Here is a 15,081-nt window from a genome sequence, read left to right as displayed (position 1 = left end):
AAAGAGAACCTGATGGTTATGTTAGAAACCTCTTGAAGAGAGGAAAAAAAGTTCAGTTTTGTGTTTAGTTTTTCCGTTAATAGTTTCATTATTAAATTAATATCATTTGAGCTTGTAAGGTCGAATTCACAGTGAGCGCGAAGCGAAGTGCGAAGCGGATTTCCAATTCGCGCGAAAAACCGCTTCTCATTGAATCACGTTGAAAAAAACATCGACCGGCCACAGTGCAAGCGAATTTTCGTGCGAAGACCCGGCTGGTTCGCACGAATTCATCCTGTTCATCCGGACATACACTGAAAATATTCTCTCGGATATTTTTAATCGTAAAATGATTTATCAAAAAAATCTTTTTCAAAAGTTTATTTATTTAATTATTATTGCCGTTTCTGTGTTGGTAATGAAAAATGCACGGTTTTTTAGCGCGGATTTTAGAAAAAAATGCGGTTTCAGTCTCTTTCAATTGAAACAAATTCTAACTGGCAATAAACGACCGGTGGCATGAAAGCCCCACAATATGTGTATAGGATGAAGGGGCTGAACGGATAGAAGTTGGAATTTGTTATCCGACGCCATATTGAAATCCAATATGGCCCCTTCCACTCAACTTTAAAATGCTGGAAGTGACTGAAAAGCACATGAAATTTCACAATATGGGTATTGGATGAAAGTACTCAATAAGTATAAGTCGAATTTGGCTGCCCGACGCCATTTTGAAATAAAAGATGGCGGTTTCCGCTTAATTCAAAATGCAATAAATAACTGAAAATCGTAAGGTCCATCCACAATATAAAAAATGAGTTAAAGGGATCAAAAAGTAGATGAAAAATTACTGACAAAAATTTAACAAAAATATTGAGAAAACTGCAAAAAAGCACTGAAATGAAAAAACGAAAATATGACAAGTGTTATAAAACTAATGTAATATTGACAAAAATAGTCACAAATGACAAAACTTTGAATAACACACGCCAAATGTGGTAAAATAATTATGCTAAAAAAAGACAAATATTACAAAATTAGACAAAAATATGAGAAAAAATTCACAGAAATGGCAAAACTATGACAAATGAGAGAAAAATAATTATGACAAAATAATAATCAAAATTCAACAATAAAATGACCTGACAGAACTAATATAAGGACCAATATTTGACAACAAATTTACAAAAATGAAAAAAAACAACAAATTTACAATAAAATCCCAAAAATCTGACAAAAAATAAGGCAAATGGGCTAGAATATGACAAAGTTCTGAAAAAAATATGACAAAAATTTGTCAAAAATAATGACAATAATCTGACAAAATTACGAAAAATGAGATGAAAATATAACAAAATACTTTCAAATATATGTAAGAAAAATGACAAAATGATGACAAAATACGACAAAAAAATCACAAAATTTAAAAAAAAAGACAAATCCGAACATATAATGATGAATATGTTAAAAATATATCGCAAATACGACGAAAAAATGACACAATCTATACAAATCAATGGGCTTGTGATATGTGTAACCCAGTTGGCAAGTTAGTTTCCTCCTAAGCCAATGTCCGTGAGTTCAAATACAAGAGTAATCATCGAATGCAGTTGTACTGGATAAGACTTTCAGTATAAAGAGAAGATGGTAAAACGACTATAATCAAACGAAAAAAGACAAAACTATAAAAAAAACTTACAATCAAATGAACAAAAAATCTGACAGGACTATGACAAAAATTAAAATAAAATGAGAAAAATCTTACAGTACTATAACAACCTTTGTCAACTGTTCGTCATAACTTTGTTTTTTTATCGTAGTTTTGTTACATTTTTATCATATTTTTTTTTCATAGCTTTGTTACATATATTTTTATTACATTTGTAAAATTTTTGTCATAGTATCGCCATATTTATGTTATTTTATTGTAAAATTTTGTCATATTTGTAAATTTTGATTAGTTATTATATAGGTCATATTATTATTTCAATTTTCATATTTTCATATTTTCCATAATGATGTCAAATATTTGTTAAAGTTTTTATTTCGAGTTTTGGAAAAATTGTTAATTCTTTGTTATTATTCAGTAAATTTCATTAATTTTTGTCAGATTTTGTCAAATTTATCAAAGATTTGTTATATTTTTATCATATTGTTATAATATTTTTGTCACCTTTGCCATATTTGTATTAACGTTTTGTAAGCGTTTCGTAATTAGTTGTTGTTAGTATATTGTAAATTTTTTTTTTCATTATTTTGTTATATTTTTGTCATAGTTTTGGTAGTTTTTTTTTTCTTGAGATTTTCAGTCATTTAAAATATTTTAAAGTTGAGCGGAATCCGCCGTATTGGATTTTAAGATGGCGTTTCATAGCGTCAGACTGCAAAATTCGACATTTACTAATTAATTCCTTTCACCTAATACCCATGGGTGTTTAATGCGATTTTCAGTCATTTAAAGGATTTTGATGTTAGGATGAAGCCGCCATCTTGGATTTGGGCGTCAAAAATTTATTCTCGACGTCCTCATAAAGTCCAGACACCAAGTCTTCAGGTCCTAAGATTCCTTTTCATAATTCCTGCGGTCCTACACAGAAAAAAAATCTGAATCCTTAACAACACTGAAATTGAAAACCTGTATCATTACATGACGTGGAACTCGATTTATTGATGTAAATTTACAAATTAAAAAAAAGTTGAATCCTTAACAGCACTGAATTCGTATGACACAAATATTTACATCACACATGATGTAAATAAAAAGAAGCATCACATACGACGGAATTTTCAGTGCGAATTAAATATTACACGTCTTTAATATTTTACATGTCTTTAAGTTTTACACGTCTTTTGCAGTTTACAGACGTGGAATATTCAATTTGCACTGAAAATCCCATCATATGTGATGCTTCGTTTTTGTTACATCATATGTGATGTAATGGAAATAGAAATTTCTTAAAATTACACGACATGGAATGTGATGAGAACATTGAATTTCAATTTAATAGGATCAGACAAATTTAAACAAAGTGTCAAATCAAAGTCGTGCACCAAAAAGTATTTTTTAAGCAGTTTTCCCGCGATTAAAGTTCCCAGAGATCTTCGTGAAGCAGGAAGCAGTTCTGGAAGCAGCTCCAAGTTATTCAACTTTGGATCCGGTCTTCGAGAAAAAATAAAAGTGTGAATGTGACTCCTGATTTTAAAAATTGTGAGATTAAAAAAAATAATTGTCACCAAATGAAATAAACTAAATTAATTACAAAAAGGTTTTATTTTTATTATGACATGAGATAATTCCATTATTGAATCATAAATACCAATAAATAAAACAAAACAGATTCCTATTGGAAAGTTTTTCTTCCAATATTCAGTGGTTTTATAATTTACATCACTTTTATTTTACATGTTGCCATATTTTACATCATTTTTTATTTTACACGTTGCAACATTTCACTGGCGTGTAATTTCCAACTAGCACTGAAAACTCCGGCATATATGATGCTTCTTTTTATTTACATCACATGTGATGTGATTTTACAGATTTTTTTCGTTGTGTGTAGAACGCGCAAGGTTTTTTCCGCGGTTTTCCGGAATTAACGTGGTTTTTCGGAATTAACGCGGATTAGTTTTTTTGCGCGGTACGTATCCCTCGCTCACGGTTTTGATTCTGCAAATTAATTTGCAAAGATTTTTTCACATGTGATTATTTTTTGCAAAACACCGAAGGTTTTTCTCAGTGTTGAACCGCTTCGCAATTCGCGTTCACTGTGGCCGGCCTTCAAAAACGAACTTGCGAAATTCATCCGGTAAATGAATATTTCGCTTCGCAGTTCGCTTCGCGCTCACTGTGTTCGTACCCTAAGTGTAGCACACTTGCGGAGACCGAAAAAATGAGAAAACTCGTATTTCTCCGCAATTAGTTAAAAAAGTGATAATATAAACGCTTATTTTACTAAGGAACGAAAATAAGCGATTATGAGATAAATCTGTAACGAGACTCTCAAAAATACTCTAAAATTTTGAAATAATTCTGAAAATATTTTTGAAACTTCGTGAAAAAAATCCAAAAATGTCAATTTTCCCGGTGAGATGCCGAAATTCCCGTTTATTCCCGGTTTCCCGGTGACGTGATTAAATTCCAAAGTTTTTCCCGGTTCGCTAGCAACCCTGCATATCTAAGGAACATTCAAGCACGGAGGAGGTACACAGCAAAAAATTTCTAAAAGTACACGGAATCTAAAACACGAGTGATCTATTTTTTCTTGAGTATAATTACAAAAAGACGTAATTTTAAACTTCTTTCGATGTAATATTAGTCTATTTTCCAAAATTGAATAGAAATAAACTGTTTTCATTTAATTTTACACTGCATCATGCAAGAATCAACCGGTCAATGAAATTTATATCACAAACAGTGTAAAATTATATCTGTTTGATTTAAAATTGAATGCAAATATTTAAATTGTGCCTTTTTATATTTCAAGTTAGTTTGCGCGTCGGGCACAAAGTAAACAAGTCGGAAAATTATTCGGAAACGAGTCATTCAAAGGCGTAGCTACAGGAGCACTTTGAGAGTCTTTAAAGTAGTAAGTTTTTGAGACGTGAAATGAAGAATATGGTTGAAACTGATTAGTTTTCTCTCCATTACAGCAAGGTCAGATTTTTCGCAGCGGCTGATATCCGGCCAGTGATTATCCGGGGAAACTTTTGTCATAACAATTCAAGTGTGCAGGATGCTGACCGAAAAATTATGATTTTCGGAACCATTCGAGGATGCTGATCATGCTGATTCGAAAAACATCCCCGTGCTGGGAATCATCGGATGCAACAACAATATCAGCCTGACGTTTTCCGAATTTTTTTTATGTTCAGTTTTGGAAATAAATGTGAATTAAAAATGATACATGCGGCGTATTTATTGAAGACAAAAGCAAAAACCTTAATATTTAGAAAAAAAATATCAATATTTACGATAATAAATTTTAAAATTTACATCCCTGTGTATTTTTACACGACGGCTTTTGTGATCCAATCTCGTGCATTGATTTCGATCTAAATTTACACGCCTCAAAAATTACATCCTCGAAAAAAATACACCGTGATGGAATTTTACATCAAAATCGATATTCCGTTTTCGTGCATCGTTTTCGATCTAAATTTACACGAATTTTTCTTGCTGTGTAACGTGTAGTGTGGGGGTGCTTTTCTTGGGGTGGGGTGGGCAATTTGGCAAAAATTGACGGAATCATGACAGCTGAGTCATATTCCAATATCCTGCGGAAAACTTCGAGGTATCCCTCATCAAGACGGGCCTTGAAGAGCGCTTCGTTTTACAGCAGAATAACGATCCGAAGCATACGTCCAATCTGATGAATTCATTTTCCCGTTCCTGCCGCATCAAACCCCTTGAATGGCCCCCACAAAGTCCTGATCTGAACCCCAATATTTTTCCCTTTTTTTTACTATCAGAAAAACTTTTACAGCGCAACATTAACTAAAATTGAAAAGAACATAATAAACAATATTTAAAAATTGATTACGATGCGTTTTCGTTGAATTTTAACCAGAAAAATAAAAGAAATGATAAAAAAATAATTTGGACACTTTATTTTTCCCCTTACTGTAGCTAGTGTAAACTATATATAGTCTTTTATTCACCCTGTAGAACATCACAGTTTGGGCGACGTGGAGAAATTTTATGAGTTTTAACTACGCATTGTAACGTTCTAATTTAAAACTTGGTTTATTCGACACTGTCCAAACCAATTCGGAATACATGTAAAATAAATGACTAAATAATTTCAAAGAAAATAAAAAACTAAGAAAAAGTCGATACAGATTTCCCTCCGTGCACCAAAGTAGCTGAAATTCAATGAAACTGAACCCCCTGTTGTTGATCGTGCAAGTAAAAGAAGCTTCAAGCAAAACCAAGCTGTCAACAGCCAACGCATTTCCGCTGATAGGCGTTTTTCTTTTGTTGTGCTGACCTGTGCTGACGTGTCGTCGGGAGCTCCGCAAACGTTCGGTGAGTGAAAAAACTTTTCACCAAGTGATTCGACAAAAAGTGTTATTTTCGACACCCAAACCCAGTGGCTGCCCCAAAAGCTGGTGAATAAAAAGTCGGCCCAAAAGCGGGTGAATAATAAGTACGCTAAAGGGAGCAGCGGCACAATAAAAAAAACTCATCGCACTCCATTCTGCACGTTACCGGCGAGTGAAGCGGGATTATTTTGTGGGACAGCAGCAAAAGCGGTCCGCAATCAGACTGTCGATAGTCGGAAGGTGCGGCAGACAAGCCGGAGCGAGTACCGAAGAGCTCGAGATCAAAACAGCCGGAAGTGCCGAGGATATAGGCACGAAGCTGCTGAGGGATCGGGACAAAGGAGCCCGAGGGCGCTGGGATCGTGGTTGCGCAGCGGTGCCCAAACCGATGACTGCTGTGCTAAGAACTGGCACTTCCGAACATCGCGGGACGGGCGGACGAGCGGAACGAAAATTGTTGCAGTGGAGCGAACTTCGCTCGGAAGAGCGACTCAGATTTGTGGTGCGCATGTCGCAGAGTGCATCTCCAGTTTCCGGAAGCAAGTTCTTCCCTATCATCCCGCCATCGAAGCGTGGGAGTCAACCAGCTCTGCTCAGAGCCACCCACGCGCGTGCGCCATTGTGTGGTCCAGTGATGACCGCTTGTGACCAGGAGGATGAGCGCTTTTCGACGTCATCCCGGAAAGGCCATGGAGGCCAAATGTAAGTGCGCATTACGACTTGTTTTCAATTTTGCTAATATTTAGTGGGAGGAATTTCCTGCTCCAATGATTGAGCAAAGTGGCATGGCCAAAATAAAAAGCAAATTAATTTAATCTTAAATACATGTGAAATTTATTATCGGAAACAGTTCCGAAATCTCTTTGGCTAAATTTAATGAGCTACCCGGGCCAAAAGGAAGGAGAAAGCTTCAATCTTCTTTCCTTTTAAGCCAATCTTATTTTTTCTTCTTACAGCATGACAACAATCGAAATTTTGATTATTTCTCATATCTCAAGTGATCCGTTACAAAATGTTGATGTACATAACATATTGCTCCAGAGAAGGAGAATAAGAAGAAGAAGAAGAAGAACACATTGCTCAGTGAAAGATTTGCTTCTTTGAATGCATTAGGCTGATGTCATGCTGAAGCAACTAGCAACGCGACCTACAACGCAACGTTCACACGACTAACCAGCTCTCATTTGATCTCCATGGAAATCGCGCAGACCTGTCATACTGGTCGCTTTGTATCGCGCGACCAATCTGATGCCAATGTGTTTTGTAGCGCGACTAGTAGGAAATCCAATAGGAATATTGTTTTTTCTCGATTTGAAGCAGTGATTCCGGGTTTTAAGCACAATAGTACGAAGGTCTGTCCGAACTTGTGATAATAAACTAAAAAATATCTTAATCGGCGAGAAAATTTTCATGAATTCTTAGTTCCGGCAAAAAAACAAGGAATTTTGTCTGTTCAAATTTCGGCATTCTTGCAATCCGGGTCGTGATTTGATGAGTTTTTGATGGCTCCCGAAGGAAAGGAGACGATTCAAAGCATTATCAGATGTAGAGAAGTGATGATTTGTAGGGAATTTCAAAGCGACAGGTCGCGCCAGCATGACATACCAATGCGTTGCAACGCAATCTTATTGGAACGTTGCGTTGCGTTGCTAGTTGTTTCAGCATGACATCAGCCTTAGGCTGATGTCATGCTGAAGCAACTAGCAACGCAACGTTCCAATAAGAAAGCGGCAATAAGAAATCAATTCAATTTTACTACTAGATTAGGCCATTTCCAACTTCAAAACACCTAACTTAAGCATTACCCAATTTAATATTCATATACCGCTGTTTTAAAATTCTTGATATCGAATTTCTTATCCAATTTTTATCCGTCTAAGTCCAATCAATAGAATGAACAAAATTCTTCGATTTACTACTGAATCTTTCCTTTCATACAAATGATTGAAAAACATTCTTGAATTTGGAAACGTGCTTTGTCTGACAATATCGTTCTACTACATTTGGCAGTCCTCATTCCCGAGTCTCTGTTTACATTGTTACATTCCGATTTGCCGTTTTGTTTTATCATCCTATGAACCATTCAAATATCTACTAATTGTTCAAACAAGCATTATTTAGGATTTCTCGCTACGATCGCTTTTCCACGTCTCTCCAAGTTGCTTATAGATAGACTAAGCTTATTCATTCGTTTGTTCGTTAGAACTGAAATTATTATTTTTTTTTTTAATAATATACTTTTCACGTTAAAGTGCCAACAAGGCCTATTTTCTTAGGTTGACGCAAATTTTAAGTACATACTAATATTTTGCAAAATAATTAATTTCATTCAGTCCAATAATAACGATAACCCTGACATGTATGTACCTACCTATTATTATCTTTTCACTGTCGCGCAAGGTTTAAGCTATATTATTAATTCACAAAAATCTTATGCAATATGTTGAATAATCCATTTTCAATGTAAATATCGGCTTATAAATTCAGGCTTGGAAGGAAATCTCATGAATCACTTGATTAGACATTAACCATATTTATTTCGTAAACCAAAGCTTAATCTATCCATCCAGACATATACTTTGACATTTTCGTTAACCTAGTAGATAAAAAAAACCTCCCCAAATTTTCTATGATGTGAATTTTAACACATTGAGGACAAAATACGAGAATTCTCATTTTTTTTTTAGCTTGCTGCAAACGTGCTTCTTTCAGAAGCATAACTCAAACGTTATAAATTTATTGATGAAACTCTATTCTGCAAATTTGAACACAGCACTTCCGCTAACTCAAACATACTAAAATTGTGAACTTTGGTCCGAGAGCTTGAATATCGATGTTTCCACGGTCCTTAATATGTTAAGGCTCGAATCGACAAAAGCATTTCACATGATTTTAGCTAAGATATTCTTATACCAGAAGACAGGTGAATACTTTTTTTTAAACGTTGAACTTGATCGAAAGATAAAAACATCAACTATTCGGTGTATAGTATTAGTAAACTCTATATTATAGCAGATTGAAGCCTATAGTTATTCCACATTTAAGGCAGTTCAACCATGCGAATATTGTTATTTCACAATTCACAATTACATAATATGGAGTACTCTCGCTCCTCAACACAATTTTTAGTCCTTCGCTAATTTTTTGAGACCTTTGCTAAAAATAGTTTCTTGTAACTAAGACTAAGACCTCTTGCTCAGGTTAAAACTTGGAGTTCCCTCGCTTCGCAACAATAATATTAATTTGAGACCTTCGCTCAAATAGAACTTTTCTATCTTTTTTTTCAACTGAGACATCTTGCTCAGGTAACAGAACTTTCTCTCAAATCAAACTTTTCTTTTTTTTAACTGAGACCTCTCGCTCAGGTTACATAATATGGAGTCCTCTCACTCTCCAACAAAATTTCTATTTGAGACCTTCGCTCAATTTTTCGAGACGATCGCTAAAACTAGTTTCTTTTTTTTAACTAAGACCTCTTGCTCAGGTTAAAGAATGGAGTCCTCTCGCTCCTTAACATTAGTATTCATTTGAGACCTTCGCTCAAACAGAACTTTTCTTTTTTTTCTTTGTTTTTAACTGAGACCTCTCGCTCAGGTAACTGAAAATGGAGTCCTCTCGCTCCTCAACAAAACTGTTCATTTGAGACTTTCTCTCAAATCAAACTTTTCTTTTTTTTAACTGAGACCTCTCGCTCAGGTTACATAATATGGAGTCCTCTCACTCCCCAACAAAATTTCTATTTGAGTTTTTCGCTCAATTTTTCGAGACGATCGCTAAAACTACACGCAGCGAAAAGTAGTACCATTGAAATTAAAAATACACATCTTTGATTCAAAAACCTTGTGTACATTGAAACAAAATCCAATTTCCTTGATTTGAGTAAATTTTATATTGAACCGAACTATTTTTCGTTTAAAGCAAAGTTCCAAGTTTTAAAATCCAAATATTAAATTTGAATTCAAAGAATTTATTTTTTGACGCAGAATCAATGTAAAAATTCATTGATTTAGATGATTATTTTTTTAATCTAAGTATTTTTTCGTCAAATAATCGACACAGCTTCTGTTTGGCGGAAAAGTTTTTGCAACAACCAGTCAGACCTATTTATTTCAGCGGAATCTTCCTGCCGGGCAACCCCAGACAGCACGGTGAGATCCGGCTTAGGAAAGTTTCGACAGCTATGAAAGGGCAAACGATAGTGGACTCCAAGGTAGGTCTTTCAAAATCAATTTAATTATAAATAACAACATAATAAATTTTTTAAGGGCAATCTTTCATCCAACCAATTTGAAGAGATAACTGTACTGACTGTTCCAGTCCTCCGGCTAAGCGGTTGCAATCGGTTCCGATCCGGTCTAAGGAGACACGACGGCTGGCGCCGAAACCCTTTGGTCGAAACAACTGTCCACATACAAATATCGTTCAGTAAGTACTATTTCCATGTTATGTATGTAAAATTTTTTTTTTTAATTGTTAGAATTATTTAGCTAAATGTCGTTTTTGTGAGCTTTTTAGCATTTTTGTCATAATTTGTATTATGTTCTACTCTTTATTTACAGATGAACCGGTTCAAAAATTCAAACAAGGGAAGATCGATTATGTGAAGTGGTGAAAGGTAGAACATCTACTTACAGAGAAAAAAAAACTTACAGAGAAATAAAATATTTTAAAGCATAATCGATTTCTTTTTATTTCCAATAGGACGAAAATTAATAAGTAGTACTAGAATTTTTGGGAACAAAAAATAGAAATGAAGAACGATTTTTTTAAAAATTGAAATCCAAATGCCGTTGAATTAAAGGAAAATTACATAAAATCAAACGAAAAGGTTTTTGAATCAAAAGCATTTTGTTTTTTGGAACAAAGAAAAAGTTTTGATTCAAAGGAAAGCATTTCTTCGAAACGAAAGAAATTGCATTTGAATCAAAGGCATTTTTATTTGTCCCAAAATCAAAGGAAAAAATCTTTTGTTTTTGCGGCACTTTTCTTTGAAACTAATTTTTATTTTTCTGCGTGTAGTTTCTTTTTTTTTAACTAAGACCTCTAGCTCAGGTTAAAGAATGGAGTCCTCTCGCTCCTTAACATTAGTATTCATTCGAGACCTTCGCTCAAACAGAACTTTTCTTTTTTTTTTGTTTTTAACTGAGACCTCTCGCTCAGGTAACTGAAAATGGAGTCCTTTCGCTCCTCAACAAAAATATGCATTTGAGACCTTCGCTCAAATCGAACAATTTTTTTTCTCATATTGAAACCCCTCGCTCAGGTAACATCATATGGAGTCCTCTTGCTCTCAAATTTTTTTTATTTTGAGATCTTCGCTCGAACTATTTACTTTTATTTTGAGACCTTCGCTCTTTTTTTATTTATAATTTTGAGACCTTCGCTCAAACTAATTTTATATTTTGAGACCTTCGCTCAAATTAATTTTATATTTTGAGACCTTCGCTCAAACTAATTTAATATTTTGAGACCTTTATTTTTTTTTTATTTTGGACCTTCGCTCAAACTAATTTAATATTTTGAGACCTTAATTTTTTTATTTATTTTGGACCTTCGCTCAAACTATTTACTTTTATTTAGAGACCTTCGCTCTTTAATTATTATTTTGAGACCTTCGCTCAAATAAATTTTATATTTTGAGGCCTTCGCTCAAACTAATTTTATATTATGAGACCTTCGCTCAGACAAATTTTATAATTTGAGACCTTCGCTCAAACTAATTTCATATATTGAGACCTTCGCTCAAACTATTTTTTTTATTTTGAAACTATCGTTCAAATTATTTTTTTATTATTTTGCGACCTTCGCTCAAACTATTTTTTTTTTTTATTTTGAGACCTTCGCGCAAACATTTTTTTTATATATTTTGAGACCTTTGCTCAAACTATTTTTTTTATTTTAAGACCTTCGCTCAAACTATTTTTTTTATTTATTTTGGACCTTCGCTCAAACTATTTACTTTTATTTAGAGACCTTCGCTCTTTTTTAATTATTTTTTTGAGACCTTCGCTCCAATTAATTTTATATTTTGAGACCTTCGCTCAAACTAATTTAATATTTTGAGACCTTTATTTTTTTTTTTTATTTTGGACCTTCGCTCAAACTAATTTAATATTTTGAGACCTTTATTTTTTTATTTTTTTTTGGACCTTCGCTCAAACTATTTACTTTTATTTAGAGACCTTCGCTCTTTAATTATTATTTTGAGACCTTCGCTCAAATTAATTTTATATTTTGAGGCCTTCGCTCAAACTAATTTTATATTATGAGACCTTCGCTCAGACAAATTTTATAATTTGAGACCTTCGCTCAAACTAATTTTATATTTTGAGACCTTCGCTCAAACTATTTTTTTATTTTATTTTGAAACCTTCGTTCAAATTATTTTTTTTTATTATTTTGAGACCTTCGCTCAAACTATTTTTTTTATTTTGAGACCTTCGCGCAAACATTTTTTTATATATTTTGAGACCTTCGCTCAAACTATTTTTTTTATTTTGAGACCTTCGCTCAAACTATTTTTTTTATTTATTTTGGACCTTCGCTCAAACTATTTACTTTTATTTAGAGACCTTCGCTCTTTTTTAATTATTATTTTGAGACCTTCGCTCAAACTAATTTTATATTTTGAGACCTTCGCTCAGCCAAATTTTATAATTTGAGACCTTCGCCCAAACTTTTTTTTTTTTATTATTATGAGACCTTCGCTCAAACTATTTTTTTTATTTTGAGAACTTCGCTCAGACTAATTTTATATTTTGAGACCTTCGCTCAAACTAATTTTATATTTTGAGACCTTCGCCCAAACTATTTTTCATTATTATGAGACCTTCGATTTTTTTTTATTTTGAGACCTTCGCAAAAACTTTTTTATTTTGGGACCTTCGCTCAAACAATTATTTGAAGACCTTCGCTTAAACTATTCTTTTCCTTTTTGAGACCCTCGCTCAGTTTATTTTTATTTTAAGTCAGACCTGCAGCTCCTTAATGCAATATTAATACTTAAATTAAACGTTTCTTTTTTCACTGGAACCTCTTATCCCGATTTCAAAATATGGAGTCCTCTTGCTTTTATTTTTTTAAAGGTAAATTTAGACCTCTAGCTCAAAATTGAAAGAACTCTTTTTCCTTTATTTTATTATTTTTTTACGCTTCTCTTTGCTCAGGTACCAGCATTACAAGGAGTACCTAAATACAAGAATGCATGTACTTTTTCTTTCACTTTCAACGGAAGCAAGAGTACTTCACTATCTTTCACAATTTGGTTTTGTAAAAAACCACCCGCATAATCGAATATCATACCCGTTATCGTTGATATTATTCTGATCTGATTACACGAATAGTGACTATTCGGGTAATCGTTCTAAAATCTTTTAATTTTTAACTAACTTTTATGTTTTTCATGCGTCTTCGCTTGAAATGATGGAAAATTGTTTTTGAAAGATACGAGTAATAATCCTTAAAACAAAACTCAAGATGAATCTGAGTGTGTCTTCACTTCACTATCAACAAAGAAAAAAAATGGCGTGCGATTTAAGTCTGGTTCTTGTGTTCCCGTACGTTTCCGGAAAAACCTTTAAATTAGGCCAGGAAATACATAAATGGTCATAACAGCACTAGCTGAAGAAAAAGAGCACCGAGGCTCACCGCAACGCAGGCGATAAAGGTAGGTGAAAAATCTCTTTTGTTTGGCGAAAACTAATTTTTGAGACCCTCCTACAGCTCAACATGGAACAGCAGATGCCGGGACAAACTCCATCACCCGCCCGAACAAACACCGGAGCGGCTTTAGCGGCAGCAACTATATTTGCAGCAGCTGCGGTCTGTGGCAAATTTCAGTGTTGGAAACAAAATTGGAGATGGCATTGGCAGCAAATTACCGGGTTTAGCTGCGAAAAAGAATTGCGCGAATGTGACCAATTCCATAATACTGTTGCCCACCCGGAGATTCTCTCCGAATTCCCTGGAGTCCTCTGGTGATGAAATTGGTAAGTTTGAAAATTCCTACTACATATTTGTGTTCAATTTGTTTACTAAAGTGAAGTGGCTAGTGAAGTAGACAATGTGCAACTCGAGACCCCATACACCCAACCCTCGGGTAGTGGTCATATCACCTCTTGTCTGCAACTCCGATTCTCTACCTCCCCGTGGTACTAGCTGGGGTGCGAGCAACCTTAGCGGAGATCGGGTACGAACGTATCCAGATGGTCGTGCCATCTACCAGAGCTGCGGCAACACACACGAGCTTGGAACAGCTTTTATAGTGATGGGAAAGATGCAAAAGCGCGTGATCGGGTGGTGGCCGATCAACTCACGAATGTGCCGGTTGAGAATCAAGGGCCGGTTCTTCAACATCAGCATCATCAACGTGCACAGCCCTCACCTCGGAAGTACCGGTGACGACAAAGACGAATTCTACGCGCAGCTGGAGCGTGAATACGACCGTTGCCCAAAACATGATATCAAGATCGTCATCGGGGATTTCAATGCTCAGGTCGGCCAGGAGGAGGAATTTAAACCGACAATTAAAAGGTTCAGCGCGCACCAGCTGACCAACGAAAACGGCCTCAGACTGATAGATTTCGCCGCCTCCAAACGAATGGCCGTACGTAGTACCTTTTTCCAGCACCGCCTCCCACACAAGTACACCTGGAGATCACCGTACCAAACGCAATCACAGATCGACTACGTTTTGATCGACAGCCGGCACTTTTCGGACATCATCGACGTCAGATCCTGTCGGGGCGCCAACATCGAGTCGGACCATTATCTGGTGATGGTGAAGATGCGCCCAAAACTCTCCGTAGTGAACAACAAGCGAAACCGGCGCCCGCCTCGGTTGAACATCGCGCGACTGAAGCAACCTGAGGTCGCGGCAGACTACGCGCAATCGGTCGAAGCAGCGCTGCCGGCAGAGGGCGAGCTTGACGAAGCCCCTCTCGAGGACTGTTGGGACACCATCAAAACAGCCATCAACAGTGCGGCGGAGAACGTCATCGGTTATGTGGAGCGATCTCGACGGAACGACTGGTTCGACGAGGAGTGTAGGAGGGTGATGGA

At 35.3% G+C, this 15,081-nt stretch overlaps 1 protein-coding gene across 1 annotated transcript; it reads left to right on the top strand.

Moving 5' to 3' along the window:
* Positions 1-5,973: 5,973 nt before the first annotated feature.
* On the top strand, positions 5,974-10,675 carry LOC129739814 (uncharacterized). Its single transcript, XM_055731343.1, has 4 exons — positions 5,974-6,723; positions 10,081-10,231; positions 10,287-10,446; positions 10,581-10,675. Exons 1-4 carry the CDS (start codon positions 6,410-6,412, stop codon positions 10,631-10,633), a joined length of 678 nt encoding a protein of 225 aa, XP_055587318.1. The 5' UTR covers positions 5,974-6,409; the 3' UTR covers positions 10,634-10,675.
* The last annotated feature ends 4,406 nt before the right edge of the window (positions 10,676-15,081 follow it).

This window comes from Uranotaenia lowii, chromosome 1 (genome assembly GCF_029784155.1).
Source record: "Uranotaenia lowii strain MFRU-FL chromosome 1, ASM2978415v1, whole genome shotgun sequence".
NCBI lineage: Eukaryota > Metazoa > Arthropoda > Insecta > Diptera > Culicidae > Uranotaenia > Uranotaenia lowii.
The sequence above is the reverse complement of the archived record's forward strand: the minus strand, read 5'-3'. Positions and strand labels throughout refer to the sequence as shown.

Bases quoted from the DNA above. Each gene is read 5' to 3' on its own strand.
- LOC129739814 (XM_055731343.1), top strand. From the start codon at position 6,410: ATGACTGCTGTGCTAAGAACTGGCACTTCCGAACATCGCGGGACGGGC. The intron at 10,232-10,286 runs GTAGGTCTTTCA...AAATTTTTTAAG, and splicing joins AAACGATAGTGGACTCCAAG to GGCAATCTTTCATCCAACCA. The intron at 10,447-10,580 runs GTAAGTACTATT...CTTTATTTACAG, and splicing joins CCACATACAAATATCGTTCA to ATGAACCGGTTCAAAAATTC.